At 38.8% G+C, this 18873-nt stretch overlaps 1 protein-coding gene across 1 annotated transcript; it reads right to left on the bottom strand.

Moving 5' to 3' along the window:
- Positions 1-332: 332 nt before the first annotated feature.
- Positions 333-10032, bottom strand: LOC148861310 (ribosomal RNA small subunit methyltransferase-like). Its single transcript, XM_088985398.1, has 2 exons — positions 9398-10032; positions 333-1265 (listed from the first exon to the last, which is right to left on the bottom strand). The coding sequence occupies exons 1-2, from the start codon at positions 9704-9706 to the stop codon at positions 525-527; spliced, it is 1050 nt and encodes a 349-aa protein (XP_088841524.1). The 5' UTR covers positions 9707-10032; the 3' UTR covers positions 333-524.
- Between the last annotated feature and the right edge of the window lie 8841 nt (positions 10033-18873).

The raw sequence follows: 18873 nt of genomic DNA, 5'->3' as shown, positions 1-18873 counted from the left end.
TAGTTTCCGGGCCAAATGGTCCGACCATCCGAGTCAATGGCAGTTCAAAAACATTGAAAAAAACCATTATCCTCCCTCTGCTCATTTATACAACACGCATCGCATTTGCATATTGTAACTCAACTTTATAGTTTTCTTGGTGTCAAGTTAAGATCTTTGTAATAGACATTAGCCAAGTGAATACTTCCACTGTGAGTAACTACACTACATATTTTGGTAAAACCTGATGGCGGTGCCCTAGAATGCAATTTGTTTTCGGGGAATTGAAAGTGAAACCGTCATCCTAGAAGGGTAGAACGTAAATAGAAAAAAAAAGATATAACAATACTCAATAAAATAAAAAATCCAAGAACTTGATATAAGTAAAATTGCATTACAATACTAATTAGGAAGTTCTCTCCCCAGAACAAAATCAATTCTTTCTTTATCAAAAAAAAAACCTTTCTAGTTAGAAAGGCGAACAAGAAAACAAAATTGGAAATAAAGAAGCTTGTAATAACTCTAAGTAACCACTAGTCTCTAAATCAGGAGAAGTGTATCCCCTCCTTGTTAAATAAAGACAGGAGGTATAAGAAATCTACTTGTGTGAGTTTGGATGACCTCTTGTCTTCAAAATCTCCATGCTTCAACACACCCAAAATTTTTTCTTTAAATTCTGAGAACTCGCCTCCTGCACCGCCATTCTCCACTTCCATCTCGTCTTCATCCCTTTCATCTTTGATATCCATACTAACGTCCTCACCAGTGTCACCAAGAACAGATACATCCATCTCTGTATCTTCCGAATGCCCTCTTTGTAATTGTTGTAAAGCTTGCAAAGTTCTGTAATTTTTCTCCAGCAAAGAGAGAACGGTCTTCTGCCTAAAAATTGAACCTAGAGTTTTGTTCTTCCTATTGAAACAAATTCGAACTAACCCATCCCATTCCTTGAAATTCACAGGGGGAAGTGGCTTTCTTGGCTCAATTCGAACCACAGAGGAATCCACCTTGGGTGGAGGGCGGAAGTTGTTTTTTCCTACTTTGAGGAGATGGTTAACACGGGCCAGCAGCTGTGTGTTCACTGAAAGGCGGCAATAGAGGATATCTCCAGGCTGAGCGACAAGCCTCATGGCAAATTCTCTCTGGAACATGATAACGGCACACCTAAAAGCTGGTTGATGCGACAACAACTTGAAGGTGAGAGGAGAAGAGATTTGATAAGGGATGTTTGCCACACAGATATCGAAATAGGGAAGATCACACTTGAGCACATCACCTTGGATGACCTGTTGAAAACCAAGCAAGTACATAGAATGGGAAATTTTGATCAATCTGAAGCTCGAAAAAAAAAAAAAAACAGAAAGAATACCAGAATAAGGTTGATGACATTTACAAAAAGGTTCAATCACCATAAAATTGACACAAAAATACACCCTTACACAGGACCACAGTTCAAACTTAAAAGCAAATTTCTAATTAGTTCATTCCTTGAAGATAACAGTGTTGATTTTGTCATCAGTATTATAATTACTTGGACAATTCAAGAAAGTAGATCTAAAGAAGAGAAAACACAGATTAAGTACTTCCTGATTTTAAAAAGTTTTTGCTTTGAGGTTTGCATGCCAGGGCATGTCCTTTTAGAAAGAGTAACTTCACTATATTTAAAGAACAAAAGAGAGTGCGTATGAGAGGATATACAAGCTACATGGTAGTAATTAGTAAATGAAGACACACAATCCAACTAAAAGAAAGTAAAATTTGGCATAATGTTGTCAGTTGCCACCATACAATGAGGACAACTTAATCCCGATTTAGTTAGTCCATCAGCGCATGATTTAGTTCCCTTGGGATCCGTCTAATTTGATGTTCAGCTGAGATGGGATTTCTTTAATTTCATTAAGAAGGTGTGACAATCTCCAAGGACCACTGATAATATTGCATTTCTCAAGTCTCCAGTAGTTAACAATGTAATCTGGAGACACTTGACTGTTAGAAGACCAACAAGCAGAGCTCTAACGTCTGCTTCTGTTGAGTGACTTGAGTCAGCCTCTCCTATTGGCGCCCACTAAAAACCATGTAGCACCAACAGCCTTGAGGAATATCCCAACTCCCAACAATATGTGCTGTACTTGGGGACCCCAGGTTCCCCATGGAACTTCCATCGAAGTGTAAAACTACAGTTTGAATTCAATGCAAGGAATGACAATAATATTGATCTTGTATGGGGGTCTAAAATGTTTAGATTGGAGGATCTCCAGAGATTTCTGGTAGGACCGTAGGAAATTCCTCTAAAAGTTTCAGGCTAGCATCCATGATTTCAGAAAGGAAAGAACCCTCCCCTAAGGGCTTAAAAAGGTCTATCCTAGTTATCAAGTTCTCATCTCTCCTGCATAGATACCAGGTTGGCATTCTACATGATATGGGTCCTCTAAGCAAATAAAATATCATGAATGCTATAGAATTCTTTGTTAAGCTATATTTGGCTTAAACAAGAGCAAAATGACTAATTGAAGGTTGTGCCATAGACAACTGCATCACATCCGCAGCTGTATCAACTTGAAAGGCCAATCATCTTATCCACTCTGGAAAGAGTTAGTGATGGAGTGTTAAATGCTCGAGTCAGGGGTATTTTGGTCATTCTGGTGTATCTTATTGAAAGTGAAATGTCTATTGTATCTGAGTTTAAGTTATGTGTCTCATCTTCTATGAGGGACAAAATTGTCTTTCTTGTAACTCAAGTTCTTCATGAATAAAAGTTAAGTGGGTCGGCTAGGAGAGGTACTTTGGTACATCCTCTCTTCTAGTTTGGCTGAACACTCTTCTCCTCTCCTTCTTCTTCTTCTTTCTCTTTTCTTTCTTCTTTCTTCTTCTCTACTTTGACCTAAAAACAACTAGGGTTTATTCACATGGTATCAGAGCATTAAGGTCTGGTGTTCATTTTCTTGCTGTTGTCTTCTTCCTAGGTTCGCCGCAAGCTTCACAGTAGGTTTTATCATCCTACAACTGATCTGATTGAAGACTCGATAAAGGGCTGAAAAGGAGTTGTCGTTTCGAGGGCCTGGAGGTGAGAATGCCTCTGATCGGAGCTGTAGTGGTCGTTGAAGTGGTATACTAGACCCTCTATTCAGTGTACGAAGAGGGCTGGTCGTATACAGGTATGGACACTGCTGTCATGTGTTCAGAAATGGACTGTGAATGCTGATTTTTTTGTGTGTGCTTCGAAAGTTAGTTGTTGTGGTGCTGGGTGAAACTGATACACATATCAGTCATGTTTTTTTTTTGTGTGTTTTCTTGCTCACATGTGTGCTGAAAGAAGAGTGGTAGACTGCTGATGTCCACGACAGCAGTGGTGTGGTGTTGATTGTGTTGTGGTGGTTGACATATCGATGTTTTTAAATGCTTAAAAGTGAACCCCTAGACCTTGTGTGTAATCAGTTCTGCAGTTTGCAAAACAAGTGTTCGATGAAATGACTGAGTAATTTCAGTAGTGGTGTGTTGGTGGTAAATGGTCCTGCAATGTGCAGTCCAAGTGTTTGATGTGTTGACTGAATGATTTCAACTTTAGAGTGTAGTGTGTAATGTGCGGTTGAAGAAAGTGGGTTGGTGGTATTGTAAGTGAGATAAGTCTTGTGACAAGTGTGAGATTGTGGTGTATATTCAGAGGAGACATAATTGAGATGGCTTCAACTGTAGTTGGGAATGACAACAAAACAGGCATCATGCTCTCCTCAGATTATCTAAGTGTTCAAATGACATCCATCAAGTTGAATGGTGAGAACTATGTACCATGGGCAAAATTTGTGGAGGTGTTCTTGAAGGCCGAGAGGAAAGTAAAACATGTGAGGGAGGAGAAACCTTCCTCTGATTCTCCTGGGTTCAATGATTGGGAACAAGATGATGCACAGATAATGACATGGCTTTGGAACAGCATGGAACCAAAGATTAGTGTGAACTTCATGTTCCTAGATACAACCAAAGAGACCTGGGATCATGCTAAAAAGTTGTACTTTGGACAAGACAATACAACTAGGGTATATCAGTTATACCAAGAGTACTTCAATTTGAAACAAGGAAGTCAAAGCTTAGAAGAGTATTATGCAAGTTTGAGAAACATCCGCAATAAGCTAAATGTGTATCACCCTCTCACATCAGATGTCCAGATCCAACAACAGCAACGTGAACAGCTTGATGTGACTAGGTTTCTTGTGGGCTTGAAGGCTAAGTATGAGCCTGTCAGAGCACAGATATTGGGGGGATCAGCTCTTCCCTCACTTGAAGAAGTTTTTGCCCGTCTTAAGAGGACATCCATTGAGCCAGTGGAACATTCTTCCTTCTCTGATAGATCTGGTTTGGTAGTGACTAAAGGGAGTAGTCGTGGAAGTAGAAGTGGTGGTGGCAGCAGTGGCCCTCCAAGCAACCGTGGTGGGCACATGTTTAACCAGGCCAGTGGCTGGACTGGAGGCTGAGTCAGGGGGAGGCCGTGGAAAATGAAGGGGTAATGCTCAGAGAAAATGTACGCATTGTGGCTTAGAGGGGCACACAGTTAATTTCTACTATGATTTGCATGGTCCACCCAACACTTGAGCTAACCATGTTACATCTAAGAGTAGTAGCACAATTACTGAAAGCCAGCAAACTGCACCAACCCCCTCCACACCCACTTATGCTTCCGGGCAAGAAATGGTGAGTGTACCACGGGCAATATATGAGCAGTTCCTTCAAACAACTCAGCAGAACACAGCTACACTTGCCCATTCAGGTATGACTTGTTTAGCTTCCAAAGCTTCACCCTAGATCATTGATTCTGGCGCCTCGGACCATATGTCTGGGACTCCTGATGTATTTTCTTCCCTTTCTCGCACCTCCACATCTCAGATAGTTATACTTGCTAATGGTTCTACATCTCCTATTTGTGGTGATGGTGATGTTGATCTCTCCTCATTGTCTTTAGCATCTGTTTTATATGTTCTTAAGTTCCCTTTTAACCTTATGTCTGTTAGTAGATTAACCAAGTCCCTTAATTGTTCTGTAACCTTCTATCCTTCTTCTCGTGTGTTTCAGGATCTCAAGACGAGGACGAAGATTGGTGGAGGGCATGAAGCTGGTGGTTTGTATTAACTTGATGGTGGTGGCCCTCTAGTGGCTTTTCAGTCGTCTCTTACTCCTCTCCAATGGCACTGCAGACTTGGTCATCCCTCTCTCAAGGCTTTGAAGCTGCTAGTTCCTTCCTTGAGTCATCTTTTATCATTAGATTGTGAGTCATGTCAATTGGGAAACCATCATTGAGTCTCATTTAGTCCAAGAATTGATACTCATGTCTCAAGTCCTTTTGTTTTAGTTCATTCTGATGTATGGGGTCCAGTTAAAGTGGTGCCATACAATGGGTTTAAGTATTTTGTAATATTTGTTGATGACTTTTCAATGATGACATGGATCTATCTTATGAAAGATCGTAGTGAATTGTTCTCTATTTTTCAGAAATTTCATGCTGAAATATGCACTCAGTTTGGTGTTCATATGAAAATACTTCGCTCCGATAATGCCAAAGAACACATCTCCTCATCATTTCAACAATACCTAGAACATCATGGAATAATTCATCAAACTTCTTGTGCCTACACCCCACAACAAAACGGTGTAGCTGAACGGAGAAATAGACATCTTCTTGAAATTGCTCGGTCCTTGATGATCAATATGCATGTCCCAAAGCATTTTTGGAGTGATGTTGTTCTTACATCCTATTTTTTGATAAATCGAATGCCCATGTCAATCCTTGGAAGTCAATCCCCTTTCTCCATGTTGTTCCCCACTTTGTCTCCCTTTCCTCTCACCCCAAGAGTCTTTGGCTATGTTTGTTTTGTTCAGCACTTGGGGCCTGGAGTTCTCATCCCATTTCAGACTATGTTTCCACTGCTCACCTTTCTGCTTCCCATTGCAAGTTTATATCATTACTCTCATCGGTTCCCATTCCTAAGACTGTACAGGACGCCCATGTCTCTCCAGGGTGGCGGCAAGACATGGAAGAAGAACTCTCTGCTCTACAACATAATCATACGTGGGAACTCACCACCCTTCCTCCTGGTAAGCACACCGTTGGGTGTAAATGGGTCTATACAGTGAAGCATCTTCCTGATGGCAATGTGGAACGATTGAAGGCACGGTTAGTGGCCAAGGGCTATTCTCAGTTATATGGTGTGGACTACATGGAGACTTTCTCTCCTATGGCTAAAATTAGTTCACTTCGGGTGTTGATCTCATTGGCTACTATGTATGATTGGCCTATCCTACAACTTGACATCAAAAATATCTTCCTACATGGTGATCTTGTTGAGGAGGTGTATATGGAGCAACCACCAGGGTTTGTTGCTCAGGGGGAGGCTGGTAAGGTGTGCAGGCTCAAAAAGGAAATCTATGGACTGAAACAATCTCCCCGTGCATGGTTCGGCAGGTTCAGTGAAGTGGTGAAGGCCTTTGGGATGAAACAGTGTCAGGTTGATCATTCCGTGTTTAGCTATAACTCGGAAGATGGAAACATCTTGCTAGTCGTGTATGTGGATGATATTGTCATAACTGGAAGTGACAACAATGGAATTGACAGGCTGAAAAAATTCTTACAGGACCACTTCAATATGAAAGATCCGGGGAAGCTAAAATATTTCTTAGGAATAGAAGTTGCGAGGTCAAAACAGGGGATCAACCTATGTTAGAGGAAATATGCTCTTGATCTACTTGAAGAAACATGGTTGTTAGGTGCTAAACCAGCAGAGACTCCTATTGAACTCAATGCCAAGTGTGGATGCAGGTGAAGAGTTTGATGATCCTGGAAGATACAGAAGGTTGGTGGGAAAGTTGAACTACCTGACCATTACCCGACCAGATATCTCATTTGTTGTGAGTGTGGTGAGTCAATTTATGCAACATCCCCGGGTTCCTCACTGGGAAGCTGTTCTGAGAATTGTTAGGTACCTAAAGGGTGCTCCAAGTCGTGGTTTGTTATACCAAAAAGGATGACATCTTGAGATAGTAGGGTACACAGATGCTGATTGGGCTGGCTCTATATCAGATAGGAGGTCAACCACAGGGTATTGTACCTTCCTAGGTGGCAATCTTGTAACTTGGAAAAGCAAGAAGCAAACAATGGTGGCAAGAAGTAGTGTGGAAGCAGAGTACAGGGCTATGGCCCATACCACATGTGAACTAGTATGGCTGAAGAACCTACTACAGGAGATGGGTTTCTCAATTGACAAACCCATGAAACTATACTGTGATAACCAAGCTGTTGTTCACATCTCATCCAATCCTGTCTTCCATGAAAGAGCTAAACATATTGAGGTGGATTGTCACTTTGTGAGAGAGAAAGTGATAAATGGGGTAATAACTACATCTCATGTGAGCTCAGGAAATCAGTGGGTAGATTCACAAAAGGATTGTCTCGGGGAAGAATAGATTACATTTAAAACAAGCTGGGACTATATGATATATACTCTCCAACTTGAGGGGTAGTGTTAGAATGCTCGAGTCAGGGGTATTTTGGTCATTCTGGTGTATCTTATTGAAAGTGAAATGCCTATTGTATCTGAGTTTAAGTTATGTGTCCCATCTTCTATGAGAGACAAAATTGTCTTTCTTGTAACTCAAGTTTTTCATGAATAAAAGTTAAGTGGGTAGGCTAGGAGAGGTACTTTGGTACATCCTCTCTTCTAGTCTGGTTGAACACTCTTCTCCTCTCCTTCTTCTTCTTCTTCTTTCTCTTTTCTTTCTTCTTTCTTCTTCTCTACTTTGACCTAGAAACAACTAGGGTTTATTCACATGGAGGAAGGGTTTGTGGATACAAGGTGATGGAGAAGTTTGACAATGGAGGCAAGACTTCTTGTTTGAGGAAATGAGGATCAAAGGGCTTCTAAATTTGTAGATTAGAGAAGTGAAGATGACAACAGTGTTAGTGGAAGGCATAAAAGTGATGAACTGGTTGAGATCTTTTCTTTCAGTGGCAGCTTCCAAAGGTAAGCAGGTTTTTTGGAAGGAGAGGACTACAGACTCAGGGAGAAGATATGTGGTTGAGTGCAGAAGAAATACCAAAGGGAGCTTCATCGCTTTCAGAGTTTTCAAGGCACCAAGGCGAGGCTAGGCGACAGGGGGGCACCTTGTCACCTAGGTGATGGATTTTTTAAGTAAAAATCACATATCCTAGGGTAGTTCCCACTGAACCCCTATTTTTGTTATAGGAAAAGAAGAAAAGAAAAGGTGGAGGAAGGAGAAGAAGAAGAAAAGGCAAAATTTTAAGTTCTTCCCTTACTTATTGGTTCAGATTTTGAAGTCATTGAGGGTTCAATACAGCAATTAGCAATGTTTGTGTTGATTAAACCCTAACAAATAAGAATAATAGAAAGAAATTAGTTTATAAACACAAAAAATGAATATTTTTCTTTAATAATGTCTATTTTATAATTATAATCTCAAAAAAGTAACATAAAATTATTTTATTACACAGTATGCAAAATTGCTTGGCGATTGGGTGAGGGGAGCCTCCAAGGGTGCCTTGTCGCCTAGACGTTGCCTTGACAACTATGATTGCTTTCTCGGTGTTCTTTGCTAAGGGAAACAGCTGGTTTGCTTCCCTGAAGGAAGGAAAGGTGAAGGTTGGCAACAGGTGACTGGAGTATTGGAGGATTTTTTTGAAGCAACAAAGACAGAAAAAGTGAAGTCTATAGAAGAAGAAAAGAAGAGTTTTCTGGAATCTGAAAACAGAACTGGGATTCCAGAATTAAGCTTCTTGGTCTTGGCACCAAGCAAAAGTAAGTCCTCCTTGTTTGTTAACTTTGGAAGAGAACACTGGGCAAGTAAACTGGTGATTGAAGCCAAGAATCCTGTCACTGAATGGAGGAAGGTTGCTGATTTACTGATGCTAAAGCTGAATCTTCGAAGGACCAAGCAAAGCTCTACTAGACCCTCTTGAAAACTTGGTAGAGATCGGAGCTATATGTTTTCAAGATGTATTGGGGACCTTCACAATATCAAAATGGTATTCCCTCTCAAAATGTCTACCGGACCCTGTGGCGTTGGGTGATGCACAAATAATATTACGTAAAACATAACCACAACCACAGCAGCTACGCAGTGGGGGTGGGTATCCGACATCTCCTCGGTCCAAGAGTTATTATGGCTTTATAATAACTGTTGCACTTGAATACTCGCAATGGAAGAATTTGAAGTCTATACATATGGAAGGAATACATATTGACTTTAGCTAAACGAGTAGTGCAAGCTGCGGTCCAAAATTAGAGCTTCAAAGGAGAATAAAGTAGCCGGATATCCATTGAAACTAGTTAACCAGACACAGAGAATCGAGTAAAGAAACCAACAAAAATTAAAGGGGAAGGAGATATGGAAAAACTGATGATAAATAAACAAATCATACCGTCAAACGATTCGAGAAGGGTGTCCCTTGGAATCGACGCTGCAATTCGAGAACCATGCGAGCATCCAATTCGATGGCAATTACTTTCTTCCCGACCTCGAGCAACTTTTTGGTGAGGTTTCCCGTACCTGGACCGATTTCGAGGATCACATCTGTGTTCTTAATTCCTGATTTCTGAACAATCGTGTCGACAATTAGAGGGTTCTTCAGTATGTGCTGTCCTTTTGACTTGTGGAAAGGAATCCCACCTTGTAAGTGGTTCGTTGTTGCGCGAGATGCTTTTTCCTTCTTGATCTTTCCTCCCGCCATTGCTGATTCAATGGATCACCACAACGCAGCTTCGTCACGGTGGGGAGGGAACACAGACACTCTGGAGACTATGGAGTATTCTTTGTGAGGGTAGCATGGTGACGACGCCGAAAGGTCCTCAGAATTCCATCGGTGCTCAGGTTTTAGGGTTTCAATTTCATACTAGGGTTGCTAGGCCAATTTCTACATATGGTCTAGCCTGGTTAAGCACTTAAGCCCAATGTTGGCCTGGCCTGATTAAACCTGGTTTTTATATGAACGTGTACACTTACACATTTTCACGTATTATATTTCAATATATTATGGATTTGAGAATTGGGTAAAATTTTTACGTCTTGACCAAGCCTGTTAAGCTCAGTGGTCTGATTAGGTTGTGCGGCTTGTGCCCATAAACTTAAAAAGCAGGCCGGTCTCAGCCGGGCAAATATATTTGCTATGCTTAACATAGCCCAGCCGGGCAAATATATTTGTCATCCCTAGGGGTGTCAATTGGATCGGATTTGGTCCAATCCGGTCCAGTCCAATGCGAGTACAATATAAATGGACCAGGTCCAATCCAATCCAATGAATGCTTTGGAGTTTGGACCAATTTGGATCGGTCCAATTCAATGTATGGATCATCTAATCTGTTCAAATTCATTTTGATTTAGATTAGTGTCAATCCAAACCTGGTTCTTATCTTTTATCAATGGACCCAAATATTGGCTTAATCCAACCTAATCCAATATAAATTTGTTACGGACGGACCAAGTTCAATCCAATCTAATAAATATTTTGGACAAGATTGGTCCAATCCAATATGTCATGTTGGCCCGAGGTCCAATCCAAAACCAGTCCATTGACACCCTTAGTCATCCCTACCTCGGGTCATTGTAGCTTCATAGAATAATAAGTTTTAAGTCCAATTTCGTGTATTGTACGGGCCCCACTATTATATATATATATATATATATATATATATATATATCACATCCTCACCCCACCCCAACCCCGATTATATATATTAAATATGTGTATATAACATTATTTATGTTATTTATAATATTATTTATTATATATATATATATCACTTATATTTAAAATATTATTTGCATTTTAATTTTTTCCTTTGTTTTAAATAAATACCTTTCTAAAAATAAACTTTTAATTAAAAAATTCAAGGATTCAGGTCCTTGATGGGGAAGCCCTCTTTGTTGAGGACTGGGGATCTAGGCTAAAATTTTTTACATTGATTAATTTAAAACTCAAGGTTGGGATGGGGAGTATGATCCCTGCCCTAAACTCGCCCATTGCCATTCCTACCCTGAGGGTCATCCCAAACCCTTACATATAGTTTCATTAATTATGGTAATTATAAATGTAGTATCCAATACTTATGGAAATTATTAAAATTTTCCACTTATTTATTTGAAAATTTGGAAGTTTTATAATTTAAGTTTCACTAAATTAACAAAGTCGCTAATTATTGCTCAAAAATTATAGTAAATATCAAAATTACTAAAAATATAAAACATAAACTTATATTTATTGAAATTAATTATCCACTAAAAAGTATTGAAATTTTTTAATTATTATTTGATAATATCATTTAATATTAATAAATTTACCAAAATTACTGAATATGCCAATAACTACTTATTGCTAAAATTATTGATAAGTTTTAATTATTAAATTTGTATTTATTAATATTTTAATTAATTATTTTTTTTTTACTAATTATTGAGTTCAATAATTAATTCAAAACTTGAAATTAAATTACCAAAATTTTTATCAAGTAATTCTTAGTAAATAAAATTTTCAAATTACCAAAATTACAAAAATTGTAGTTTAGGTGTTGATATTTACTAAATAATATTCAATAATATCAATAATTATTGAAAATATAAAAATATTTCATAATTTTAGTTTAACTACCCAAATTATTTTAATTAATTAATTTATCCATTTTTTTGGTTTTTAGATGGTTTGTAATATAGATTAAGAGGTGCTTTAGGATGAATTTTAGACGGGAAAGATTGTTTAGGAGAAATATTAGGAGGGGGTCGAGCGGATTAGTAACATGAGAGAGAGAGAGAGAGAGAGAGAGAGAGAGAGTTTGAGTGGAACTCTAGGTAAGAAGAGAGGGATGTCACATGGCTAGGAATGGCAATGGGGTGGGGCGGGGACGAGGGAGCCTCTCCTCATCCCCATCCCCACGAAAATCCCCATCACCACTAACGGGGACAAGGTTATCCCCATCCCTGCGGGGATCCCCATTCCCTGTGATTTTTTATAATGTTACCCATTTTGTTTTTTTTTTATTTAAAAAATAAAAATAAAATAATTAAATTTTACAATCCTATTAGAAATTATTCAACCATATTTTAAAAAATATTAATATATAGATGTATGTGTACACATATACATATATAACGTATGCATACATATATACATATATATTAGTGGGGATCCCATGGGGCAGGGATCGGAATCCCAATAGGGTAGGGAATGCTCTCTCCATCCCCACCCCGTCCCCGCTAACGAGGATGAAAATTTCCCCATCCCTGTCCCCGTAGGGGGAAAATCATCCCCCATCCCCGCCCCATTTGGGGTGGATCCCCACGGGGACCAAGGAAATGGGGAAAATTGCCATCCTTACACGTGGCAATATAGATTAAGAGGTGTTTTAGGAAGAATTTTAGGTAGGAGAGATAGTTTAGGAGAAATTTTAGGAAGGGATTGGCTAAGTGATTGAGAACATGAGAGAGAGATTTGGAGTGGCACTCTAATGTAGAAGAGAGGGCTGCCATGTGGCTACATGGAAGGGCTAGAAAGGGGTAAGGGAGAAAGGAGAGAGGTTTAAGGAGAGACGAGAGAAGGGGGAATTAGAGAAGGAGAGGGTTGCTAACATGGGACCTAATCGCTTTAATATAGTATAGATATATAGGGTAAATTATAGACAGGTGCCTTGTACTTGGGGTAGTAACAGATAGGTAGTATGAACTTTCAATTGCAACACTTGAGTACCTGAACTTTCAAAAATATTCACTTGGGGCCATCCATTAGTATTCTGTCAATTAAACATTACATAATGCCAAAACTACCCTTTCGCTAGTCAAACTTATACGATATGATTAATGCCATTTAAGTTATTAAGTTAGTCAAGGGACCAGCCACCTCTCCCACGATAACATTGTCACATGGGCAATATTTAAAATGAACTATGATAGCGTTTCAATACTATTTTTTTCGATGATGACATTATCTGGTGATGATTTTACTTTGTCGGTGATTTTCTATCCTCATTGGCAAAGCCAATTTCTCCCCATGATGATGTTCTCACATGGACAACAAATAACATATTCAAATTTTCAACACCATTTAAAAGGGATTATGTTGGCGTTTTAACTAGGAATGGCAATGGGGCGGGTTCGGGGTAGGGATTACATTCCCCATCCACGACACTGACCCCCAAATTACCCCCCATCCCCATCCTCGATCCCTGGCGGGGAAAGGAATCCCCCTCCATCCCCGACCCTAACAGGGATGAATTTCCCATCGGATACCCGAATCCCCAACGGGCTGAGAGTGATTACCCAATTCCAAAGAGATTGAGAGAAAGACTGAGAGTGAGGTCGACGCAGAGAGAGAAAGAGAGAGAGATTGAGAGAAAGACTAAGAGTTTGAGACAAAGAGATTGCGACTAACAAAGAAAAAGAGAGAAGACCATTGTGAGAGTTGAGGTTGGCGACGAGAGAGAGTCCGACGGGCAATGGCAACGACAGTTGGTGACAATAGACGAAGGTTGAAAGAAGATTAAAGAACTAAAACTCTTCTTTGAGTATCTCTTCTCTACCACTCGAGTATCTCTGTCCTTGGTCCGATGTCCAATGAGCAAGTGGCGACAGCGACGATGGTCGGCAAATCGACGACGAAGATGAAGGCACGAAGCTAGGGTTTAGAGACAAAGTTCTCTCTTCTCTCTATCAAAGACATGAAGTCGAAGTGTTTTGTATTTTACTATCGACGGATTTAGTGTTTTCCTATTTTTTAAGTTTTAATCTTTTAAGAAAGCAAATAATAATTATTATAATTATATAATATAATATTATATATATATATATATATATATATATTAATCGGAGTCGGGTTGGGGCAGGGATTGCATTCCCCATCCCCGTCCCCGAACCTAATCGGGGATTCAGGGATTGCCCCATCCCCAACCCCGACCCCGCCAAAGTACCCCCATACCCGACCCCCATTGGGTCGGGGAGCCCGAGTACCCGTCGGGGACGGGGAAAATTGCCACCCCTAGTTTCAACACTATTTTTTTCTAGTGATAACATTCTTTGTTGACGATTTTACTTTGCTAGTGATTTCCTACCCATACTGGCAAAGTACTTTTCTTTGAACTCTCTTCTACTTATTTGCAGGGATTAGAATGAGCAATCACATCCCATTCATCAATCATTTTAATCTCTGCAAATAAGTAGAAGAGAGTTCAAAGAAAAGCACTTTGCCAGTGAGGGTAGGAAATTGTCAATGCAGTAAAATCATCACCAGATAATGCCATTGCTGGAAAAAATAGTGTTGAAACGCAAACAATAGTCCCTTTTAAATGTCTTTTGTGAGTTTTGGGAAGCTCATGGTCAGCTTAAAGAAATGGAGTCGCTATCCATTTTTTAGAGGAAATGGGCCCTCATTTTTAGATTTGAAAAACTCGACTTAAGTCTTTGATAGTGACTCCGTCCTCCATGGAAAATGAACATAACCGATAGATTTCGGGTCTCAATGATTGGGAAAGGAAAAGTATTAGGCACCATCTCTCCAAGCTACTGTAGCATCCCAATACAGGAGTTATTTAAGCTCAATTTCTTTCGGAGAAAAACTAAAATGATTGTAGGAATTTCTTAAATGTGGAGGAACATGCTTTCAACTTCTCATAAGACCGATTTTGAGGTGATGTTATCAGGTCTTAGGTATTGATTTCCCTAAGACCCTCACATCTCTGCCTCTATTCTCAGTCAAGAAGAAATTGTAAATGATGGTTCTCCAATATTTTAGAACCTCAAACAACCTAGAAAATTTGAAAAAAAAAACTTACTTTTGTATGTACCTTGTCAAAAGTTTTCCAATAGCTACGATGAGGTAGAATGAAGTTCAAATAGTTTCTTAAGCTAGGAAATGTTTCTGGTTGCAACAACTTTCGCTTGAAAATGGAGGAGGCGGGTTTAGAATATGGGGTTTAGAGTACCTCTGAATTTCGATTGAACAGGAAGTAGTATATGGGCTGTGCGAAAGCTCTCTTTTCTCTTTCTTGCTCTCTCTAAGGGCCTCTCTTAGGCTATGTTTGGTTTGAAGGAAAAGGTAGGGAAAGGCAGAGAAACCTATATAAGGTTTGTAAAGGTTTCCTTACCTTTTCCTTCCTTTCCCTACCTTTTCCTTCAAACCAAACATAGCCTTAAGTTTCCTCCTCTTTTTATTCTTGTTTCTTCTCTCTCCCGCCCCCCTTTTGAGATTGAATTAGATCAGTATTTATAGAGAAAGGAGGGGGGCAAGTTTGAATTCGTTCAACTACAGTGCTTGGGATTTAACATAGGTTTTTTACACAAATAGGCAAAGATTCTAAAACGAAATAGATGCTCATTCAAGCCTTCTTATTTGGTGAAACATTTTCTTTAATTTGGGGGTGCTTTTCATAGGTTTTGTGCATCCAATGGGAACTTGGGGCATGCTTGTCATGGCAATCTCGTATTTGGGGCTGTTAGTGGCAGAAAATGTATATTTGATGAACTTTTAATTGTGGTTTTGTCCTTTATTAGCTTTAAGTGGGGATATCTTGGGGTTTTTGGGTCTATTATGCTCTAATTCATTGGTCCAAGTGTTCTAATGGGTCAAGAATGGGTCTGACATCAGCCATTACCCTTTCAAGCCTTCAAGGCTTCAGGTTGGGATAGGTGATGTGGCAATTTAATCCGATGCGTTGAAATAGCATCCTCCTGGTTTAATGGTCAAACAGATGAATCTGGTCATGAAGTTTGATGTGTTGGATTTTTTGGGTCTTTGAACACAATGGTGATGTCTGATTGTTCAAATAGGCTCGAGATGATTGAGATCTATGGCTGATAAATTCATATCAATGAGATTTGCTAAAATAAAATCTTTGTTTAATGAAGGGTCAAACAGGGGAATTTCGGGATAAAATTTGGTGGGTTGGCACTTTTGAACATTCTGAATCTGATGGAAGTTACAGATCTTTGATCAGAGATCTAGATTACAGATTTAGTTCACATCATGGTCATAGCTAATGGTTTTACAATCAACGATAGTGTTCAAAATGGAATCTTACTTTTTTAGCAATCAAATGGAGGTGTTTAGTCATGAAATTTGATGTGTTGGGGTTTTTTGGGCCTTTGAACATGGTGGCAGGGTCTGATTGGTCAAATGAATTTGGGATGATAGATGGTAAGTTTTAATTAATGAGATTTGTTGAAATAGGATCTAGGCTTGGCGAGGGGTTAACCAGGGGAATTTTGAACTACAATTTGGTAGGTAGGCATGGATTAGGGTGAGGAGTCAAGTGGATGGTTATGATTTGAGAAAGATATGGTCGACCTTGGTAATCATTCAGGGCCATTAGAATGAGATCTTGATGTCTTTGTGGTTGGCTATCGTAGATTCATGTTAAGATTTGCTAGTTGATAATTTCATAATGATCTTGAGGTGATGGATATGTTGGATTTGATTTTGAGGAGTTGGAGTTTAAATATTGCATAGATTGGGGCCATTAGAAAGGGAGTTGGCATGATGAACGGTGGATCTTTGGAGTTTAGTCGTGAAAACTAATGTGTAACTAAGTTGTCATTTTCCAAGTCTGGGGATGATGTTTGATCAAACGTTGATTTTGATCTCAATGTTCTTATATGTCCTGTGGATTGTGTCAAAGGAGGGCATTTCGGGTTTTGGAAATTCTCAAGTTGATCTGGTTGTATTTTTAAGTTTTTGGGGTCTAAGAGGAGGGTATAAAGAGGTAAGGTAAAGGGACCGAGCAAAAATTGCGTGCTGACACCATCCATGAGAGAATGCCATGGTGGGAGAAGTGGTTGGTCCCTTAACTAACTTAATAACTTATACGGTATTACTCAAATCATATAAGTTTAACTGATGGAAGGGTAGTTTTGACATTATATAATGTTTAATGATGAAATACTAACAAATGGGCCCAAGTGTTTATTTTTTAGAGTTCAAGGTACTCAGGTGTTGCAATTGAAAGTTTAGGGTACTTATCTATCACTACCCCCAAAGTACAAGGTAAAGTGTTTCGCAGGAAAAACTTACCCAAGTAATTTACCGAAAAGTGAACGGAGCCTAAAATATATTAAATTAAAAGAACCATATAGACTTGGCAAAAAGTTGACCCAACCTGATTCAAAAAACAAGTTTGAGGTCTCATATCTTGCTAGCTGATTGAGAATGACCCAAACCCAAAAAATTTGGGTTGGGTCACGAATCAACCCACTGACCTGATTATCAAGTCTAATTGAGACTATTTATGTAAGGAAAATATGTGACAACGGAAAGACATGATAGTGAAAAAGCTTTGACCAATCCCAACCCCAAGTGAATTTTGGTGAACACCCACATAATTGGTTTCTACTTTTGTAAGTTTTTTTGGTATCATGGTCAAATCCTTTTTTTTTTATAAGTTCAAACTCATTTATTTACTATTAAAGCTTTTCACTATTTAATGCTTAGGTTCATAAAGAGTACAAATACAAAAACAAGGTATCTATTTGTAATTTACCCTATGGGGGCGTTCTTATTTTTTGATTTTGAGAGGGGGGAAGTTGGTCAATGGGATTTTGGTTCCCACTGACCAAGAACCCCATGTTCTTTTTTTAGATTTGTGTGGGGACCAGGGAAAGTTTATTTTCGTGGGTATCACTTACCCTCCTAGGTGGGTAAATAACTTTCCCACTTGGGCGGAAGTTTCCAACACATGAATGGTACAAAAATGCCCCTTTTAATAATGAATTTTTATGGTTAAAATGGTCATTTCTTTTTTTTTTTTACTCGAGAAATAAAAGAATATGGGTAAATACACTTAACTGGGTAAGTGTTTCTCAAATAAAAACTTACCCACGTAATTGCATTTACCTGAGTAACTTACCGAAAAGTGAACGGAGCCTAAAATATATTAAATTAAAAGAACCATATAGACTTGGCAAAAAGTTGACCCAACCTGACTCAAAAAACAAGGTTGAGGTCTCATATCTTGCTAGCTGATTGAGAATGACCCGGACCCAAAAAATTCGGGTTGGGTCATGAATCAACCCACTGACCTAATTATCAGGTCTAATTGAGACTATTTATGTAAGGAAAATCTATGACAACGGAAAGACATGATAATGAAAAAGCTTTGACCAATCCCAACCCCAAGTGAATTTTGGATTGGTTTCTACTTTTGTAAGTTTTTTCGGCATCATGATCAAATCCATTTGTTTTTTTTTTTTTTGATAAGTTCAAACTCATTTATTTACTATTAAAGCTTTTCACTCTTTAATGCTTTGGTTCAGTTTGGAAAGAGTACAAATGCAAATATGTACAGTGCAAATACATACAAAATACAAAGTTTTGCACTCTACATATTTGTATTTATACTCCTTCCAAACTGAGTCTTAGTATCAAGTTTTTATCTTTTGGAGTTTTAAGGTTAATTTCTTTAAAATTTGGCATTTTTTTTATGTTTTTTCTTTATATTTTGAAATTTCAGTTATTTTAGGGTTGACCTGAAGGTCTACCTTAACTTGTGCATTTAGGATTAGGATCTAGCATTTGATGACCCATCCTGAAGCTTGACCCAACCCAAAATAAACATGAAAGTGTCTTGACCAATGTTTTCGAACTGTTGTTGACCGGACAGTTGGACCATTCAGGTAAAAAACCGGTCACTCGAACGGTTCTAGTTTTACCCTGAACCATCATCTAGTCCAAAACCATTATAATAGTAAAAAAGTCGTTGGCCTAGACAGTCGAACCATCGACTTGTTTGACCCAGGCAACGATTAGTGGTTCGACATTTATATTTATTTTGATTTATTATTTTTTTAAATTAAAAAAAAAAACAAAAAAGAAAATGACAAACCTATCCCAACAAAGCATTTGATGACTCCTCTAGTCCTCCCTGT

The sequence above is a fragment of the Nelumbo lutea genome, chromosome 4 (genome assembly GCF_056320005.1).
Source record: "Nelumbo lutea isolate HS-2025 chromosome 4, American lotus-T2T, whole genome shotgun sequence".
Lineage (NCBI taxonomy): Eukaryota > Viridiplantae > Streptophyta > Magnoliopsida > Proteales > Nelumbonaceae > Nelumbo > Nelumbo lutea.
Note: the sequence above shows the minus strand (reverse complement) of the source record. Positions and strands in the feature narration are given on the sequence as shown.

What these genes read in the sequence shown, in the direction of transcription:
- LOC148861310 (XM_088985398.1), bottom strand. Translation starts at nt 9,706, where the DNA reads ATGGCGGGAGGAAAGATCAAGAAGGAAAAAGCATCTCGCGCAACAACG. An exon ending in CCTTCTCGAATCGTTTGACG is followed by an intron (nt 1,266 to 9,397) that starts GTATGATTTGTT and finishes GGTTTTCAACAG; the next exon opens with GTCATCCAAGGTGATGTGCT.